The sequence below is a fragment of the Haliaeetus albicilla genome, chromosome Z (genome assembly GCF_947461875.1).
Source record: "Haliaeetus albicilla chromosome Z, bHalAlb1.1, whole genome shotgun sequence".
In the NCBI taxonomy this organism is placed as follows: Eukaryota; Metazoa; Chordata; class Aves; order Accipitriformes; family Accipitridae; genus Haliaeetus; species Haliaeetus albicilla.
In genome coordinates, this window is record NC_091516.1 from 65,777,436 (window position 1) to 65,796,277 (window position 18,842).

Consider the following 18,842-nt stretch of genomic DNA (forward strand, 5'->3'; position numbering starts at 1 on the left):
GTGAACATCAGGAAGAGTGGAAGAAGCCCATGGAATATCTATCTCTTAAAGGACAGGGGATAGTAATTAATAAGAATGTATAAATCCGTACGTTGGGTATAAAAGTGGTTTAAGTATGTAGTTTCAGTTGTAAGTGTTGGTGAGAAAGGATTTCAGTAATGAGAATTAAATACAATAGTATGGTTAGAAGATATCTGTATTAAGTTATGTGGAACCTGAGCAGGACGCAAATGGTATGGAATAAGGGGTGGAGATTGTATTGGGTCTGGCTGAGATGGAGTTAATACTCCCCATAGCAGCCCTCATAGCACTGTGCTCTGCATCAGTAGCTAGAAAGGTGTTGATAGCACACCAGTGTTTTGGCTACAGCTGAGCAATGCTGGCACAGCATCAAGGCTGTCTCTCCAACATTTTTGCCCCCCCGCAATGGCAGGCTGGGGCAGGGCAAAATCTTGGGAGGGGACATAACCAGGACAGCTGACCTAAACCAACCAAACAGATATTCCATACCATATGACGTCAGCTCAGATATAAAAGCTAAGTAAAGGGAGACGGAAGCAGGGGGGGGGGCATTTTGTCTTCCGGAGCAACCACTACGCGTACTGAAGCCCTGCTTCCCGAGAAGTGGCTAGACATCGCCTGCTGATGGGAAGTAGAGAATAACATAATTTGGTTTTTTTCTTTGCTTTCGCGCGCACAACCTTTGCTATCACTTTATTAAACTGTCCTTATCTTGACCCACGAGCCTTTTGTTATATTTTCTCCCCCCCGTCCAGCTGAGGAGGGGGAGTGATAGAGCGGCGTTGGTGGGCACCTGGCATCCAACCAGGGTCAACCCACTACACAAATGTATGCAAAATAGTAAGTGGCACACAGAAGGCTCTCAAAAGCTGCTTTTCTTCTAGTCTTATAATACACAAAGAAAGAAACATTTAAAGATGCTGAAAGACAGCAGATTTGAAATTGAAAAGGGATTTTTTTCAAAATACAGTATAATTATGAAACTCAATGCATCAGGAAATTGTTAAGGTCAATAATTAAAAAAGAAAAAAAAAGCTATTGGCAGTGTGTATGAATGAGAAGAATAAACAGTGCTATATACGCAAATGCTAACAAGAGTGAAACAAAATTGGAAGGGATGTTATACTTCCTACCTGGCATTTTAAGCCAATCTCTGGCTATTACACCATGAAATAAAATCTTCAAGTAGGGGGCAAAACATGCGCTGTCTTTTCCTGGTGAGGGTGTCTTGACCCCTTCTGAGAAGTATCTAGTGTTGGTCTGTTACCTGAGATTTAACGCTTTTTCTCTCTGGGCTTCAGGTAGTCTTAGCTCAGTCACCTACTGCTTTAACTAAGATACTTATTTGGATTTGAAGGAAAACAAACCCCTACTTCCAATAGCCCCCAAATCGTTGTCACTGTTGTTCAATCTCACCACACCTTTGTTGTAAGAAGATTCATCATTGAAACTTTCTCTGTTTTCAACTGACAAACCCATAATTTTTTACCTCATTAGAGCATTTTTTTTTTCCCAGCAGTTCCACACAAAAGTTTTCCTGGACTTCTGTGACTGGGGGAAACTTTTGCTGTGCTCCCAAACCTGGTGGTTCTGCCATTTCTGTACTCCCCATTTTGCCCCCTCACACAGTTTCCATTTGAGGAACAGTATTTTACTGACTTTTCTTCCAATAGGCTTTACTGGCTCTTTGCTTTTTTATTCTTTATTGGGAATCTCTCTTAGATGTCTTTCAAATCACCCACTTGCTCTTATATTTTAATTAAGCAAAATTCTGGAAGATTCCCAAATGAGCAACGGTATATCCTCCCTTCTTCATTTTTCATCTAAGCTACTGGTCAGACACAGGAATAGTTTTCAGACTTCAGCTCAACAATGCTTAGTCATATATGCTGCCTAGGGCCTACTTATACATGCAACTTACTACTAGTATACTATATAGCTTATAACTAATCTACTATATAACTTACTGCTAGTATAATTTGTTAAAACTATGCATACAGCTAATTTCAATGAATATTACTCCCCAGCCCACCCCCAAATAGAAAGGAACACCCGAGTTAGATTTAGAACTCCCCAAACAGATACTTCTCCTCAAAGGAGAAACCATAGTGAGTGTTTATCAGCAGAAGCATGGGATGAACATCTGGTATGGTGCAACTGTATGTAACCTAGTACATTACATTTGCTCACTCGGCTAGGGGGATGACTGGCTTGGAACAAGCTGTATCTGTGAAAGATACAACTGGTTTTAGCCTCCAAAACAAGACAGCTGCATGAAAACCACCTGTGGGTAATGGTTTCTGGAGTGCTCTACCATCAAACTGCAGCCAAGAACGGTTTAGCAAGAGCACTCGCTCATAGTAACACACAAAATCCATGCCACAGGATGTTCTACAGCTTCCTCACATATATTTCTTCCTAGTAGCTGGAAGAGTTACTCGGATTTGAATTTGCTGGTAGAGCTGAAGCTGTAGATTATACATCACGTCGACTGGCCAGAAATGCATGGCCACTGGCCTTCCCAGTTGCAGCCCCACAGTTAAAAGCCACTGCCCTGTGGGTAGCTGGGATGATGCTTCAACATACTATCAAAATGTGAGCTGACGCTCCGCCACATGGCCCCCATCTCTGCAGTTTCCCAATACATTAATGTAACAGATGTGAATACCACTGACCATCTATGACGGGGAGGTAGAAAGCAGACAACTCTGTACAAAAAACTGGGAAGGACTTGCTTACATTATTAAATGTGTTTGAATAATAACCTTTATTCTTCTTGGAGTAAAAGGCATTTAGTTATGGCTGACAGAGTTAATGATCATCAGAATATAAAACCACATCCAAATCAAACCCTTAAATCTGAACTCTGTTGTTTCAAACTCGATTTCTTCTGGTTGGATCTCTGTGTCATTTCAGTTAGTTGAGTGGCAGCCAGTAACCCACACTTTGACATATATTGTTACTAATGTCTCAGTTTTCTATTTTTTTCAGCAGGCAATCTCTGTCTGATAATCACAATAATGAATATTGTCTGTATCTCAATGTCATGGAATTTTTTTTTGGTGGAAAAAATGTCCCTTTCAGTCTTCTGGGTATTTCCATGGATTTTGACTTGTTCTGCAGAACTGTATTTCTAGGCTGTTTTAATAGGTGACAGTATAATCCCTCTATATGTAGATGAAGGTATTAGTTATCTGAACAGCAACAATTTGTCCAGCATTTTCATCTGTCGTATGAAGAGTGATTAGCGAAGTTGATAATGGTGTAACAACAGATGCTGGTTCAAGAATAGCAGTAGACATTTTTTCAACAAAAGCCAGAAAGATCTCAGAAGATTGACTTTCTTGAAATCCATGGTTAAATTAAAGGGAATTATAACACACCCAATGATTACATGCTTTTTTCTGGTGAATGACAAGGCCATGTATTTACACAGCTTTCAGTCAAAGTGATCCCGAAGGAACAAAACTATTTGCTGCTCTTACAAATGAGCATCACCGCCACAGAGTACACCTTAGTCTTCTTGGGCATGAGTTGTACGCTCTTTTCAGGAATTTAAGTGCTCTGAGTTAATCCCTGGAAGAGCTGCTTTCTCAGTGTAAGACTGTAGGGAGATTTGCCTTGCCTCACGGTAGTTCTTGCAAACAACTCCTCTCTCCTTGTCACTAGATATTGTCAATAGCACATTTGAAAGCCAGATTGCCATGCATTAACAGCATGACAAATTGCAACCTGGACAGGGTTTGGGAAGAATCTTCATACCAAGCAGGTAAGTAAATGCCTCTTAAATAATGAAGGAATATTTAAAGAACTTATTGTTCTTGGGTTATCGCCACAAAAATCTGCCCAGGTTTCTACCTGAGGTAGACTTTCCTATCCAAACCTTGGTTCGTTTATGAGCCCTGAAACGGGAAACTTTTGTTTCCTTTTTGCCACTGGGGAATCAGAATTTTTCAGACAACCACTGCCAATTAATATCAGTTTTACAATAAATCTAGAATATACATTGCTAATGATCTCTCTTATAATTTACATATTAATTCTTTACATGGGTAAAAGGTCAAGGAATCTCAGAAATATTGACAGGATGTTTGTTGATGCGAATGACAGTACCAGCTTTGGGAATGTATCTTGACTGCAAAATCAATCACCTAGCTTAATTGATTTAGCAACAGAGTATTAGACATGAAAGAAATCCAAGATAAAAAACCTTGTACAAGAGAAGTATAATGTGATTTTTTGAAATCTTAATAGTTTAGATGAAGATACATGTCTTGCAATGAGGTAATTTAACTTTTTATGATGTAACTACTTGGACAGATTTCTTACTTGCTTTACAGTGAGCTCAGAATTGAATTATTAAACTTTATCAATTTGTATCAAAGGAACTTTGTGAATTGAGCTAAAGGGATATCATATAAAAGAATTATATTAAGTCCACCACTGGAAGTCCCATACTTCTTCCTGATTGCACAGGCCTCCTCTGCTGCCTCTCATGGCAGACCCTCTGAACACCTATATATTGTGTATGATTTATTATCACATCTTAAACCAGATTATCTGGAAGGGACTGAACTTCGTTCTCCCCAAAAGAGTAACTGTTCATATAAAGCTTGTCTTATCTTAAATCACTTTAGCTGCCTTTTCGGGTTCTAGTCTCCCCACAGTGAATCTGAATCACCCGTGTGAGAGCTCTACTTTATTCTGAAGTTGATATAAATACACTTTGCTGATTATCAGGACCATTAGCTAACTGTTACATACCTGAATATTTTTAAAAGGATACTAGGGACCCAGCAAACAACTACGATGAATCACTCCATAATGTACTACTGTATGTTTTCTTCATTCATTAGGTAACAAGAAATTATATTTTCCAGACAGCACATGTTAAGCGTGCATTTTGCTGGATGAAAATTTGTGGTGTTATTCACTTCATTTCATCCTTAACAAACGTCACCTCTGACATTTAATGGAAACAGAAACATTTAGACTCACAAGTTCACTACGTGACTGGTCCATAATGGAGTGTGCCTGAGAATGTTAGGCCACATGAGGATGTTTTCACATGAGCTCCTCCATATGACTGGACATCAGTGGCACACAGAAGTGGTCTGCCTGTACCCTCACTTACAGCAGTCATGGGGAGGAAGGTACAGCTTCCTGTCTTTCCACTCTCCAATAACTTTTGCTTCACTTCTCAGGTGGCAGACTCATGTAAAATGCATGCAAGTACAAGGAACAGGGTCGGGAACCACAAGGTACTGCACTCACAATTTAGCCCAGGTACAATCTTTAAGCTGGCATAACTCTTGAGTTACAGCTAGACATAATCTTGCCTGCTGTCCTGGTCGTGAGACTCTTGAACTCCTGGCTATGTGGTTTAAAGGCTGGCAATGTCTATCCTTTGCCATCACGATTACGCAATGAAATCAGTCCCTTGTCTTGACTGAGTGCTCTAATGATATGACAATTGAAACAAAAGGTGGTCAGTACGACTGTTGCTGGCATTCAGCTCCACTAGATGGCTGTCCCCAGAATCAGGGCTAGATGGAACAGATTCCAAAGGAATGCAGAATATCCAACATTTCCATGTTCCCAGTGGAAGAGGTAGACACATAATTTAACTAGATTAAGTTAGTGGGACTGCCTACGTTACCTATGTAATTGAGAGAGAGGGTGGCCAAAGTTAATGAAATTGAATATCCATATTCAGGTCTTTGGAGACACTTTCCGTTGAGTATATAAGGGACATAATGAACTTAAGTAGTTATCTGAGCTGGACTATATTGGTTCCTGACACTTCAAATTACAGACAAGTATCTAAATGGAGCACTTAATTAAGGTAGACTGGATTCAGTGCTTATTCACTCTGATTTGAATGAGTGAATTTATCTTTTGTGTGCAAATGGAACTGGATTCTTGACCGTTTGTTTGAGTTTTTAACCTTCTAACTGAGTAACAGTTGGCTTCCAAATGCATCAATAACATGAGATTTAAGAACCATGCTGTGCTTTATTACACAAAAGAAAATACAAGTTTGGCACGAGTTTCTCCTTGGGCAAGCACTTGTTCTAAATGGCTTTTACATATTAAAAAAAATAGCTTCTATTTAAGTGACAAAGAGATAATGCAGATCATGTTTATATGTTAGAACATGAGCTGATCGGTCATTTGCAGATGAACATGCATAGCTCTTACTAATTGGTTTTGATCACACAGAACTTCTGATGACATTAATTGGACAAACATGCACCTATAATTTTCAGTATGAGCACAAAAATTGAAATATCTATTTACTTCTTAAAATTTTTGATTGGTGAAGTATAGATCTTACTATATAATCCCCCCATGAGATATTATTGAAATCTCAAGATTTTTTTTTTTCCATATGGCTACCTGTCAGTTCTGTAACTACAAACATTAAGACTTGGATACTGACCTGCTGTTCCCAGTCTGACCTGAAACCAGGCAAAACTCTTCAAATATATGATAATGATTAGAAAGAGGTCCAGATATTGTATTTTAAACAGGATTAAATGTACATCCAGTTTAAGTCTGGAAGTTCTAGCCTTGAATTTAAGTACCGTGTTTCACAACATTTCTTCATAATTGATAAATGCATAGGTAAAGAAAGATCTAGAAGATGTATTTATTCACAAATTTATTTTCAGTTATTCTTTCCACTTTTGTCTAGCATTAATCAAAACAAATCCACAAACAATTCCAAGATAAGAAGAGATCCCTACTATTTCAAATAAGCTTTTCCATGAAATCCATGCTAAATGTGGTTACCTTTCCTTACCATGCTCTACAATATGCATAGCAAATTATGCACTGTTGTGTCCAGTAAGTTGGAAGTAAGGTCATTTTCTGAAGGTAGTAGCAGTAGTATTCAGTAGTATTAGCTTGCTCATAATATAAAGGCCAAAACCTGATACACTTCAGAAAACCAGATATGATATTAATCCTCAACATTGCAAGCAATAAAAAGGCTCCTATCTATAAATACAATAAAAGTTACCATGTGGAACTTACTGTGCTGGCAGTGAATCCCATTAAATCCCTCTGGACATTTACAAACATATCCTATGAATGTGTCGCCTCGGTACGCTTCACTAATTTCACATATCCCACCATTATGACATGGATTAGGAAGGCAGGGTCCTGAGAGAGGGGGGAAAAAAAAGAAGTATATATACATACATTGTAACAAACATAATAATTTCAGTCATATATGCGTTCATTAAAGAAATAAAATCCCTTATGTAGACCTTCATATTCCACTAACCCACTAAAATATATCCTTCACATAGTTCAGATAACTTGCCAGCACAGATTTTTATGAACAAGAAAAAATATGAAGCATGTCACTACTCATTAATCACAACATTATTTTTTAATGTAAGAGAAGACAGGAGACAGAGAAGCTAAATCTTGCTCTCCTATTAAAGATAACAGGCATTCTAACTTTTATACCACTGAGGAAATATGTATTAATCAAACGTGCCTATCATGTATGGAGTGACATGTACAATATCCCTAAATAATCACTACATGTCAAGTTAGTAGTTTGAGATCTTTGCTAAGGCTTTGGGTGACTTTCTGCATATGTGACTATATGGGCCAGCAGTTAGCAGCTACTAAACCAACTATTCTTCTTCCATTGAGTACCTTTTTAGCATATCCACTTCAAGCTGATTTCAAAAAGGTCTTCTGACTAAATTATTTTTTCCCACTAACCACATGCTAGGATACCTAAAATTTCAGCAGTGAGATCAAATTTGTTAGGATTGCAATGAATGACTACACATACCTTTAAATAATAGCAGTTTTTGAACTGAGATCTGAAGTTTATTCATTTAATGGCACATGTTAAAAGATTTTTACATCTTATTGTCTTGCTAATACTATCTGTAATATACCTCCTACTAGAAGAAAACACTTTAGCATTTTGATGATTTTTTTTTTTCCAGTCTCACTTTAAAGAACTAGTGGTAATCACTGATTAGAAAGCCTCATGTGCAAATTTTTGTGTGACAAGATATATGAATTCAATATATAGTATGTTATTTGCAACCTTTGCCATGTACACAGAAAAGTGTCAGTCTTCACTTACTGAGATGCAATGTCATAATTATTCACCTACTTAAAATTGCATTTAGAAAAAAAAAAACCAAAACAGAAAAGAACTTCTTTCTGCAGCGTTATTTACTGACAATCAGCACTCGGAATTGAGTGATTTAAACTTAAAAGAGCTATAAGTTTAATGCTTCTGAGGGTCTACCTATTTGTTTATGTTTTCAATTACAAACCCAAGGTTTGACAGATGTTCACAGCAACACCATTCATTCAGAACGTCACATTAGTGAAAACTGCACTGTCTAAGAAAATATTAATTTGCAAAAATGAAAATTAACAGGCTGACAAGGATATCAGAACACATTCCCCAGTTATAACTGCCCGGGTGGTTATAGCAATTTGAGAAACTATCCATGGACACATTTCTATTACAACTTACGTCATCAGCCTATTCCAGGACACAATCCTGCAGAATGTATGCTTGTGTGTATCATTAAACAGGGGATACGTCTCACTGAACCCAATAAATAAAAGACATGAATATACAGCAGCTTATTCTAAATGCAATTAGTAGTAAAAAAAGGGCAAAAATCATGAAGATGGAGAGGAGGAGATAGCTGTTGCCTTTTTTGCCTTTCCCTATCCACTTTCTGCATTACACTTTAAACGTAATGGTACACTACATTCTTAATTCCAGACAACATATATCACTCCTTTAACAGGTCTAGGAAGACTCATGGCTTTCAAGTATTACAGCTTCTGTTCCTGTTATTTCTCCTCTGTAATATTTTGGGAAGAAACATGTTTAATAATTTGCACTTTTAGTCTCCCAATGAATACGTGTGTGTATTTTTCTTCCAAGTCTCTATCAGAGTGCTTCAGTTTGGGGAGTATCTGCAGGTAGCCTCATATGTTAATTACTTCTATGCATGCGGATCTCTAATCTTCGAAGAACAATAAATCTTTTAATAATTACTTTCTCATTTTGCTTGCTGCTTTCTCCATATGGCTTGTTAAGCACATGTTCAGCATACTTTCATTAATTTTCTTTAGATTTTGCACTTTCTCAGATCAGTCTGAAGTACAAAGACTTAAAAGGTCATTTGAGGTGCACAGTAATAAATAATATACTGGTGCACACCAGTCTATCTAATGAATCTTAGTCTTCTATGATGCCTTCATACTGAAAAAAACCCCACACCAACAATATGAACACTTTTTTTTGCCTGATTATAGTTGTTATTTGGTCATAGACATATAATAGCAGTATTTTCAGTCTAACTGTTGAGTAATTTTGCTTTGGGGTTTTTTTGTTAATAGAAACTGGTAGTTCAAAAATTATTTTGAGAGCAATGAAACATCCTAATTAAATGCACTGAAACTAGTAGACAACAATCATCTAATTTTCACTAGTTAACATTCATTGCCTCAAAAGGACATGGGTTAGACTCATCTGTGTTCTAAAACAATGAACGACTGAAACTTTAAAAAGCCTTATTTCTCCTAATTCTCCAGAGGACCATACTCTGAGTTCACACATCTTCAGGATATTTAAATTGCATGAATCTTCAAGCATATGTTTCTTTTTTTTCATTGGGTGTATAGGATGCCTGACGCAAGTTTTGCAGGTTTGAGTGTCTTGAAGGATCTGAGTCCTAATCCTGCCATCATTCCATCTAAGCATCAAAAATGGTATGTAAAAATCTAGGCACTGCTGCTAGATCGTGAGAGGTCCCAACTAACTTCCATAGGGATGTATAGGCTTTTAAATAACATTGTATTGAATGCTGGATAATTAATTCCCCAACAATCTGATTAATATTCTCAGTGACTCAGATCTATAGCAGCAAGTTCAAAAACATCCTTCTTTACCAAAAAAAATAAAAAACCAAACTTGTCAACTAATTTTCAAAATACAGTGGACATCAGGGATTTGGTTTTTTAAATCAATAGCACTGTAATACTTTTGCAGGTAATCTTTAAGTGGCTTCCAACACAAAGAGAACAACAACATTTGATCAATATTAATGAGCAGTGGAATTCAATGGTATGCTTTCCAGGCATTTTTATCCATGTTCATATAAAATAATGTCAACAAGATTAATTGTGCACTCAGCATAATAGATCTATTCACTTTGCTGCTCTTTTGAGTCCTTCATTGTGCAGCTCCAGTGGTATTAGCCAACATAATAAGTATAGTCCGAAATATATCATCCTGTTATTCAACTGAAATCCCATACTGTTTTTGAAAAAATATTAAAAGTAACTTAAAGCATAGCAGGTTTTAAATTTTTTAGATGCTCTTACTAAAATCTCTGAGATTTTATAGATGGACAAATCAAACAAATGCATCCTCAGTAGAGTTGCAAAGGGGCTCAAGGCAGAACCATGTTATCTATCTGTTTTCTTTGACAAGCACAGTCAACAATAAAATCTTGTATAATGCAAAAGTGGTAATTACATATTTGAGAGAAAACATTAGTTTGTCTATAGCAAGAAAGGCCAGGAAAGCAAGGAAAGCATCGTTTCACCAATAAGAATGTAATTTTTGACGATAACATATACAAAGAGTGAATTAGCTCATTTAGGAAAACTGTTCCTTCATTTGTCTTGTAGGATATTCAAATTCTTTTGAAGTAATAGAAAGAAGTGTCCAAATACCTTTCTATATTTTCCCCCTGGTAGTCTGGAGGAAATGTATTTTTTAAAATACCTAGTCTTATTTTGAGCTTCTTTTTTTTGCATGGTCTTCCATTTTTAAGAAAAAAACCAAACGGATAAACAAACAAGAAAGCCTAGAAATGTTGACAACTGTGAAGCATATCTAAATATGTGTATGTGAATATCATTACCTAAAATTCTGATTGTTCTCATTTCAATTATTTAGTTTTACTGCAGACTGGCTGCATCTACAGGAGCAAGCTACACAGTGCAATGGGAAGTGATCTGAAGAGGAAGAGGGCTGATGCTGTCGACCTGATGCCCACACATTGTCCTTCCTGAGAAGAGGGTGGTAGAATTACTCTGGTGATAGACTAACTCTAGTCTCTATCAAGGCTTTTCATCAGCTTAGGTTTGTATCTGTATGTGTGAGGTATGACACTAATTACTGTCCCCTCTAAGTGTCCAGGATGCATTAGAATTTCAGAGCTGTACACAAGCCAGTGCAAACTTCATCAGGGGCAGACACAGAGCCTGTCTGAAAGGGCAGCTGTGCAGATGCTCAGCGGAACACCTTTTGTACAATGCACTGAAGTGCATTATCAAGAAGTCTACAGACACTTTGCCAGATATTTTTTTGATAAATCTTTACCTAGGACTTAAAAATATGACAAAGGCCAACTCTGAAGTACAGTGGCTAACAGTGGAGTTGTGTAGCATTAGCTTAGCAAAATGTAAGAAATCAGAAAACAGTTGAAATAGCAGCCGTAACAGGAAGAAAAAACAATGTCCCCTCAATGACTCTTTCCCTTAACACTCCCCAATTCAGTGATAGTCATCTGTAAAACAAGCCATTTCACATGCTTCCACCAAATACCGTAAGCATTTTTTGCCAAATATAAAATCTGCTGCTGCTTTGGTGGGAAAGACAATACAAAATACCAGGCAGTTACAGGTGATGTAGTTAAACGAGAACTCTACATCAGTTGCATCTTCCTCAAAGTCTGATTCTCCATACTCAAAATTGTGCTTGCTGCTGTGCTAAAACAAGAAGACGATCAAAAATCAAACCCCATGATTTCTTGCTAAGACAAGATCAAATGAGGAATACGAAAAACGAAAAGAGAAAAAAAAAAAAAGACAAATATACTCCAATGGAGTGACATACGCTAAATAATCACATTTTAAGAAAGTAAAATTAAAGGCAGTGCAATACAAATGTTAATGCTTTTGATGCTATCTTTCTATCCATCTTCTCTTCATGTAGAAATATTGCAACTTCAAGGAAAAATGCCAAATTAGATATTGACCTTGATATACATCAAGATGAAGATACTGTTAGCTACAAAGCTAATTGCTTTATGTATTCTGTGGAGTATTAGTGAAGTAGGACTAATAGATAATGTTACTCTGATGATACACTAAGCTTCAAATCCTATAAAAACAAATATTGGAGTTATCATCAAACTAAGAAAAGGTATCAAATGATTTTACATTTCACTGTAAAAGAAAAATACTCTCTAGCTGCTTGCCTTCATACCACTAGCTTTTCTTAAGTCTATCTTGGCTCTACATGAATGTCAGTCAAATATTTTTTTTTCCCCTCTGGTAAATTGAAATCTTCATCAGAGATCTCTCATACAGTTTCAATATCAGTAGTTTGAAGTCTTCCCCCCACCCATGTTTTGATAATACATAATACTTTAGATGCTTCCTCTGCCAAAGCAGTCTTCAAAATAAGCTGTGACAGAGCTCACTTAGCAGGAGCTCTTATATTTTGAAATGAGTATGTGTAAAAGAAGCCACTGGCACATATGACTGCTTTCATCTTTATGGGAAGAGAAGAATTAATCTCCTTGCTGCTAGAGCTAGCAGAATGGCATGAGCTTCCCATGATGAAGAAGGATTATCACACTGAATTAGGCTCAGTGTCCAGGTAATCCAACACCCTATCCCTGCTGCTCATCAGTTCCTGCAACCTGACAAGAAAGCTGAAGAATCCTGCAGTGGGAATAATTAGAAATCTGCATTAGGTATCTCAGAAATATTTGAGATGAGCTTAATCTCTGAATCTTTATATTTGACATTCTTTTCTAACTAATATGTATGTTTTCTCCATAGAGTAAAAAATTATGTTTATACCACCTATATATGCACAAATGAGAGACCACCTCTTTTTCAGTAGTATATTGACCTTTTTCTTTCTTTAGCATCCTTTTAAATACTCGATTAAATAGATTTTTGAAAGGTGTGCCACTTCAAATGTGAGCTTATAGATTTCAGAGTTCAGCAGACACAAATCCAAAATATAACATAGTTCTATTCAAAGGAGACCATATTCCACAGAGACACACAAATGAACATTCAAATCCAGCAGGAATGTCCCTACAGGTTCTGACGGAAAACTGCTTTATTGCACAAAGAGGTGAGGAATGTAACAAAAGCTTTTGAGGGTCTCTGATCTTACTCACATTTACTATTTTGCCTGTTAATTTAATATGATTGTGCAAGGCTACCTGACACAGAGGCTGGCTTTGAATGCCCCCAGCTGTGTGTCTGTGTGGGAGTCATGATACTTCAGAGACCATTTTAACAACTTGACAGGAATGATCCTGCATTTGCTGAGTTCTGGGGATCATTAAATTGTACTAAAAAACATACTTGTGTCTCAGCCTATCTATAGGTTCAAGCACACAAGTATGACATACCCATTCCAGCAATGCAGCGTAGGGATTAGGTCTCACTAGTACATGTCCTTCGAGCCGGTGCACCACCTTTGTGGGTAAGACTGAGCTTCTGCTCAAGTGTTTTGTAGATTTCACCTTTATTTAGAAGAAAACGACCTTTTCCCAAGAACACTCTTGACATAGCTGGGTCTGAAGAACAGCATGTTTTTTCACTACTTGAATCTACAGTTACATGTCAGCTGCCTGCTTTGCAAGGCACGGTTTTGAGGACATTTGAAGAGAGTGTTTCCAGCTGATGTGCTATTGACCTTCTGCCAGAAGGGGCTGTAATCATGAAAACAGTTTCTTCTAGTCAACATGCTCTTTCTGCCACTTAAGCATGAAGCGTCTTCAGTAATGAATGAATATGTTGTAGTCTAGTACTTGCTCTTTCTCACTCATAAATATTTTTTTTTTACCCTTAAAAGTCATTCTGGGTTCAAAATTTACATAAACATCTAAACATTTTAGGGCCCAGCTCCCATTATACTGTTCCATCACGACATGGCTCAAAGAAAATAAAGAAGTCCCTCAGTTTAACTAAAACCCAAGAAAGCCGAATGTGATGTATTTTGAACTACCTCAACCTTCAAGTCTTCCAAAGTGTGACAAGAAATTCTTGCTTGCCCAGCATACTTGAATATTTGCAAAGCAGACAGAAAAAAAACCAAACGTCAAACCACAATAGCTCCTACAGATCAATATATTTCATATGATTTCCTTTTGGAATTTGCCACTGATGATTCTATTTTGCTGTTAGGATACAAATGAGTCTTGTATCAACAAATATTTATTGTAACGACAGCTTGCTATTTATTTGGTTATTTTAACCTGAAAAGAATAGGCATTGCAGAACATCATTCACAGTTTATGAGGACTATTGATAATATTAACTGATTGCTATATGTTATTCCAGTTTATGCATGAAAATAGTAAAAATAATTAGCAATTAAATACACCTTCATCTCATTAACATTCTCAAAATATCAGCTTTAAAAAAAAATAAATCTGTTCAGCCTGGTTCATAAGTGAATTAGTACTGTATTAGAATCTATCTAACTATATATTCATTATAAACTAATGGCACTGATCCAGACTTAATTGCACTGTGATTAAATATTTATCTTGTTTTTAATGCAGCAAATGGAGCGTGCTGATTATAATGATCAAGGTGTCTCCATCTGGATGCAGCAAAAGCTAAGGTTCACCCTTGAGTGCAAAATGCTTTAGGTCATTTCTGCACACTTCCCTCTAATTCTATTCTGTGGATTTCTATTACAGAGAAGAAATTTAAACTGATTGCCCAGCCACCTCCCAACCTCTTTTTAACTAAATAACTAGAATATTTTCTGACAAGATGCTATTTAAACTTGAAGGCTATACCGCACCTTTTCTTAATAAATAAGTCTTAAGCTTCTCACCTAACCCTTCCATCAACTGCGAATGACAGATTGTATTGAAATTGGAGGCATGGTCAGTGTAGTACGCAATGTAGTGATACTACACAGGGTGAGACCTGAAAAAACTCCAAAAGCTGAAGGAAGCGTTCAATACACTAGAAGACATTTTCTCCAAGTTCTCTCTCATTATTTGTCCTCATACTCCTCAGCTTCCAAGCCTGAGAACTTTCTTTCCCCATTTTCATTGCTGTTTTTCAGCTCTTTACACCTCTTTGTCACCTACAAATGTGTTTCTGAATAAAGCCCACAGTATTCTTCCCCCACGTTATCTGATAAACCCACTGTAGCAAATTAATGTGAGACCTGTTCTGCATCTCTGCATGACCTTTCACAGGATGGTTTTATCTTCCCAAAGAATACCTGTTTTGTTTATAGAAAATCCAGGCTCAGGGCCTTTTCCTTCTCTTCCTCTAATTTTATGTTGAGGCAGCAGCATCATTATTTTTTTCCTAGATGATACTGTTTCTGCCACTGACTTCTCCCAGTATTGCTGACCCAAGTGTGGGGGCTTGGTTTCTACACTCTATTTTTTGTGATTTACTCTGCATCATTGTTAAATCCAGATTAATTTTCCAACTTACATTAGAAATATTTTCTAAATCTTTTTCAGTTGATTCTGGTTCACATCAAACAGAAAAACCTCTGCAAACACAGAGAATTTTGTATTTTGTAAAAATTTTGCTGGAGGACTGCAAAGACTTGAAGAATTTTGTATGCTAAAATATTCAGAGAATTCTGATATATTGGGATGTTTGAAAGATTCAGTTCAAAAGTGCAGTTCTGACAACCCTAATATCTGCAGGTTCTGCATGAAAATAAACTCTCAAAATTCATTCTCTATATAGTTGAAACAAATCCATCTCCATATTTACTGCACTGGTCTGTTGCTTAAGCAAAATATACCCAGCAATAAGGAAACTATACATAGTTTGGTACCTAAAGCAGAACCTCACTGCCAATTGGGATTTCTGTGCAACAGTGCTATTCTTATCATCATAATTCTTGTCATCAAATATGAAGATGTCAGTTTTCATTGTTTCACTGCACTTTAAAATGCCAGTGATCAGGACCTCTCATCCTCTTTTTGCCATGTTCCATTAATAACTGGAAAGTGGGAAAAAAATGAAAAGATTATGTGAACTTTAATTATAACAGCAAATAGATTAAAATCCAGTTAGTCCTCTTGCTGAGCATTCCAGTGGGAACTAAAAAATGCAACAGTCTAAACTTATGCTATTCATATTTGTATGAGTCAGGTCCTAATTACTAGTGTCACATTAATGACACAGAAACAGCAGAAGCAAATCTCAGAGGGTGGTTATCCTTAGGACATAAAATATTATTGAAAAGTGATGAAAGAGAACTACTAAATGTGAAATATATATAGTCCAAAAAGGCATAAAGTTGTCCACAGCAGAAACCAAGGGAAATAGATAAGACTTACACTCCAGTCATTTATTTTCCTTAGGATGTAGGACAGAGGAAATATATCCTTTCCTCTTTGCATTTTTTTCCAGCTCCATCAAACCCTTCCGATTTCATGTACCCTACCCTAAATCCTTTTGAATTCCAGATCCTGTCACTATTCTCCAACTCTTACTCCCCTCTTAGTGTTCTCTTTTCTCCTCATACCCCATTCTTGCTTCATATTGGTCTTTTGTCATCTCAGAAAACCACACACTGCATATCCATCCCAATTTAAAATCACAACCTATGTTTGCACTTATGTGCCTTCAGTTTTTAAGATACACAGTAGAATCACTGGATGTCTGCTTCCTTTGCACCAGCTACATCTACTGCACAAATATGAATTAATTGCTCTTGGTTAATGTGACTCACGTGCAGTTAGTTGTACGTGGATGAAAATACTGACCTATTTTGGTGGGTAATGGTAATAATTCCTGCACAGCAATACTGGTGATTAGTCTTTTCTGATAAATAATGCTTTAACTTCAAATTCCTTTTTGTGTTATTACATACAATGCTGTTGTCATTATTGTCGCTCAAGTACAGTTCTCTGCACTAGTAAACTTTGCCTTCAGCAGAGCCTTGTGCAAGGGCTAGGGCATAAGCTGTGGTGCTCCCGAGGTCACAAATATATTCCTTTAGGGAAGGGCATGGCAGACTCCCTCTGGAGCCACGCATTCTTTTCAGGTGTCCACCCTCAGCTGTGGCATGGGTAACTCATCAGACACATCCAACTTTCCTCTGGTTTGCAAGATTCACAGATCTGTGCACAGACATAATGGTGGCCATATTCAACCAAGTGACTTCAAGATATGAGGGCACGAACTAGTTAACTTCCCCTCACCTCAGGATAGATGACCTGAGTGCATGTTAATATTCTCTTTCCAACCCAGTCTAATTGGTACCTGAATATGGTTCCTGAAAGGGAATCCATAATATTACTCATCTGTTGATGGAATGGAGTCAGACACAGAGAAGGTTGTCTGGCTGAAAAATGTGGATGCTGCTGTTAGGTTCTGAATTACAAGGAATAAGACCAATAGGATATGCTATGAAAACAAACCCACTACTTTACTAATGTAGTGTATACTTTCATCAAGGATATCCCTAGCTACATGATTTACACGGTTTGAAGAAAATTCTTGATTTGGAATTTCTTAAGAAGTTGCAACAAATTGCCTGTGGTCTGATACCAAAATTTTAGATAGAAACAAGACTTCATGACAAATACATTACATTATACCTTCTGTCCCTGCCCCTGCTCAAGGGAGGCTAAAGCAGAACGCTGACCTGACAGGATCATTGGTTTGTTTTTTGTTTCAAAAAATGCTCAGTATTACTGTTTTGAATAGAGAATTATTGGAATGGTTTTCTCATCTAGGAGGGTGGATTAAAAAAAGAAAGTTGAGAAATTCCAGGTCAATATGGAAAGATTAAGGATGAGATATTGAAATATTGTCACCCTTTCCCTTAGTGTATATTAATAAATACTGTTCTGCAGTTTTAACAGGACAAAGTACTGTAGAAAGCTTGAAACTAATGAAATTCATATTAGTTGTTACAGAGACTTGTCATATTGCTGTAGGGTGTTAATTCATGCTTTGCGAGTAAATGTTAAAATACAGTACTGCAGACAAATTGAATATATAAAACTATATCCAGATCTTTTTGGTCTTCAGCTATGGCTTCTTCATTGTAGCTAGCCATTTCAATAAAACTTCATAAATTCCAAGTCTTTTCTCAGCTTATTTGACACAATTCAAGTAACTTCTAAAGTATATAAAGGTACAATTAATTTTAATATTTTTTAGTAATGGACAACTAGACATTCATGGGAGCATGTTACATTTCCATAATTGTTATTTTTATCAGAACAGTGAACAGTTGTCATACAACCACAACTCCCATGGCAGCCAGTGGAAGTTGTGTCTTGAACAAGTAATGAATATACACTTCTGGACTGGACTGTGAAAGCTTCCACTCTTCTACTTATCTCCAATCATACTGATAATTTTCATGTGGCAGTTTATTACTTTACAGTACTGTAGATCTTATGTAAGTAATTTTGCCACAATTTTCCAGTCACCTAGTATTTATTCATAAAGAGTACTACTGAAGTCAATAGTTTTATATAAGCGCAAAAAAAAAGAAAAAAAATGGTTTCCAAAATAGTATTTTGAAATGCTGTAATTGTATAGATAAGATTAAACAATACAGCAGAAGATAGCTGAATACTGCATGTCATTCTTTCTTTAAGCCTGCTAATGGATATTCATGCTCTGAGGTAATATACTGTTTATCTAAAAGACAGTGAGAAAAAATGAAATGCATTTTAATTGCAGTAGTAAAGGCTTCAAGAGAATATACAGTAAAAAGGAATCTATTCAATTTCTAAGACAAAAGAAAAATGGAGGTCTTGGCTCTG

General features: G+C 36.7%; 1 protein-coding gene across 1 annotated transcript in view; it reads right to left on the minus strand.

Annotated features, from left to right (window-relative positions):
• Window positions 1-18,842, minus strand: part of EDIL3 (EGF like repeats and discoidin domains 3) — a 269,327-nt gene that overhangs the window by 133,005 nt on the left and 117,480 nt on the right. Inside the window, exon 4 of the mRNA XM_069777348.1 lies at window positions 7,060-7,188. Within this exon, the coding sequence (XP_069633449.1) occupies window positions 7,060-7,188 (129 nt within the window). The remainder of the gene's footprint in view (window positions 1-7,059; window positions 7,189-18,842) is intronic.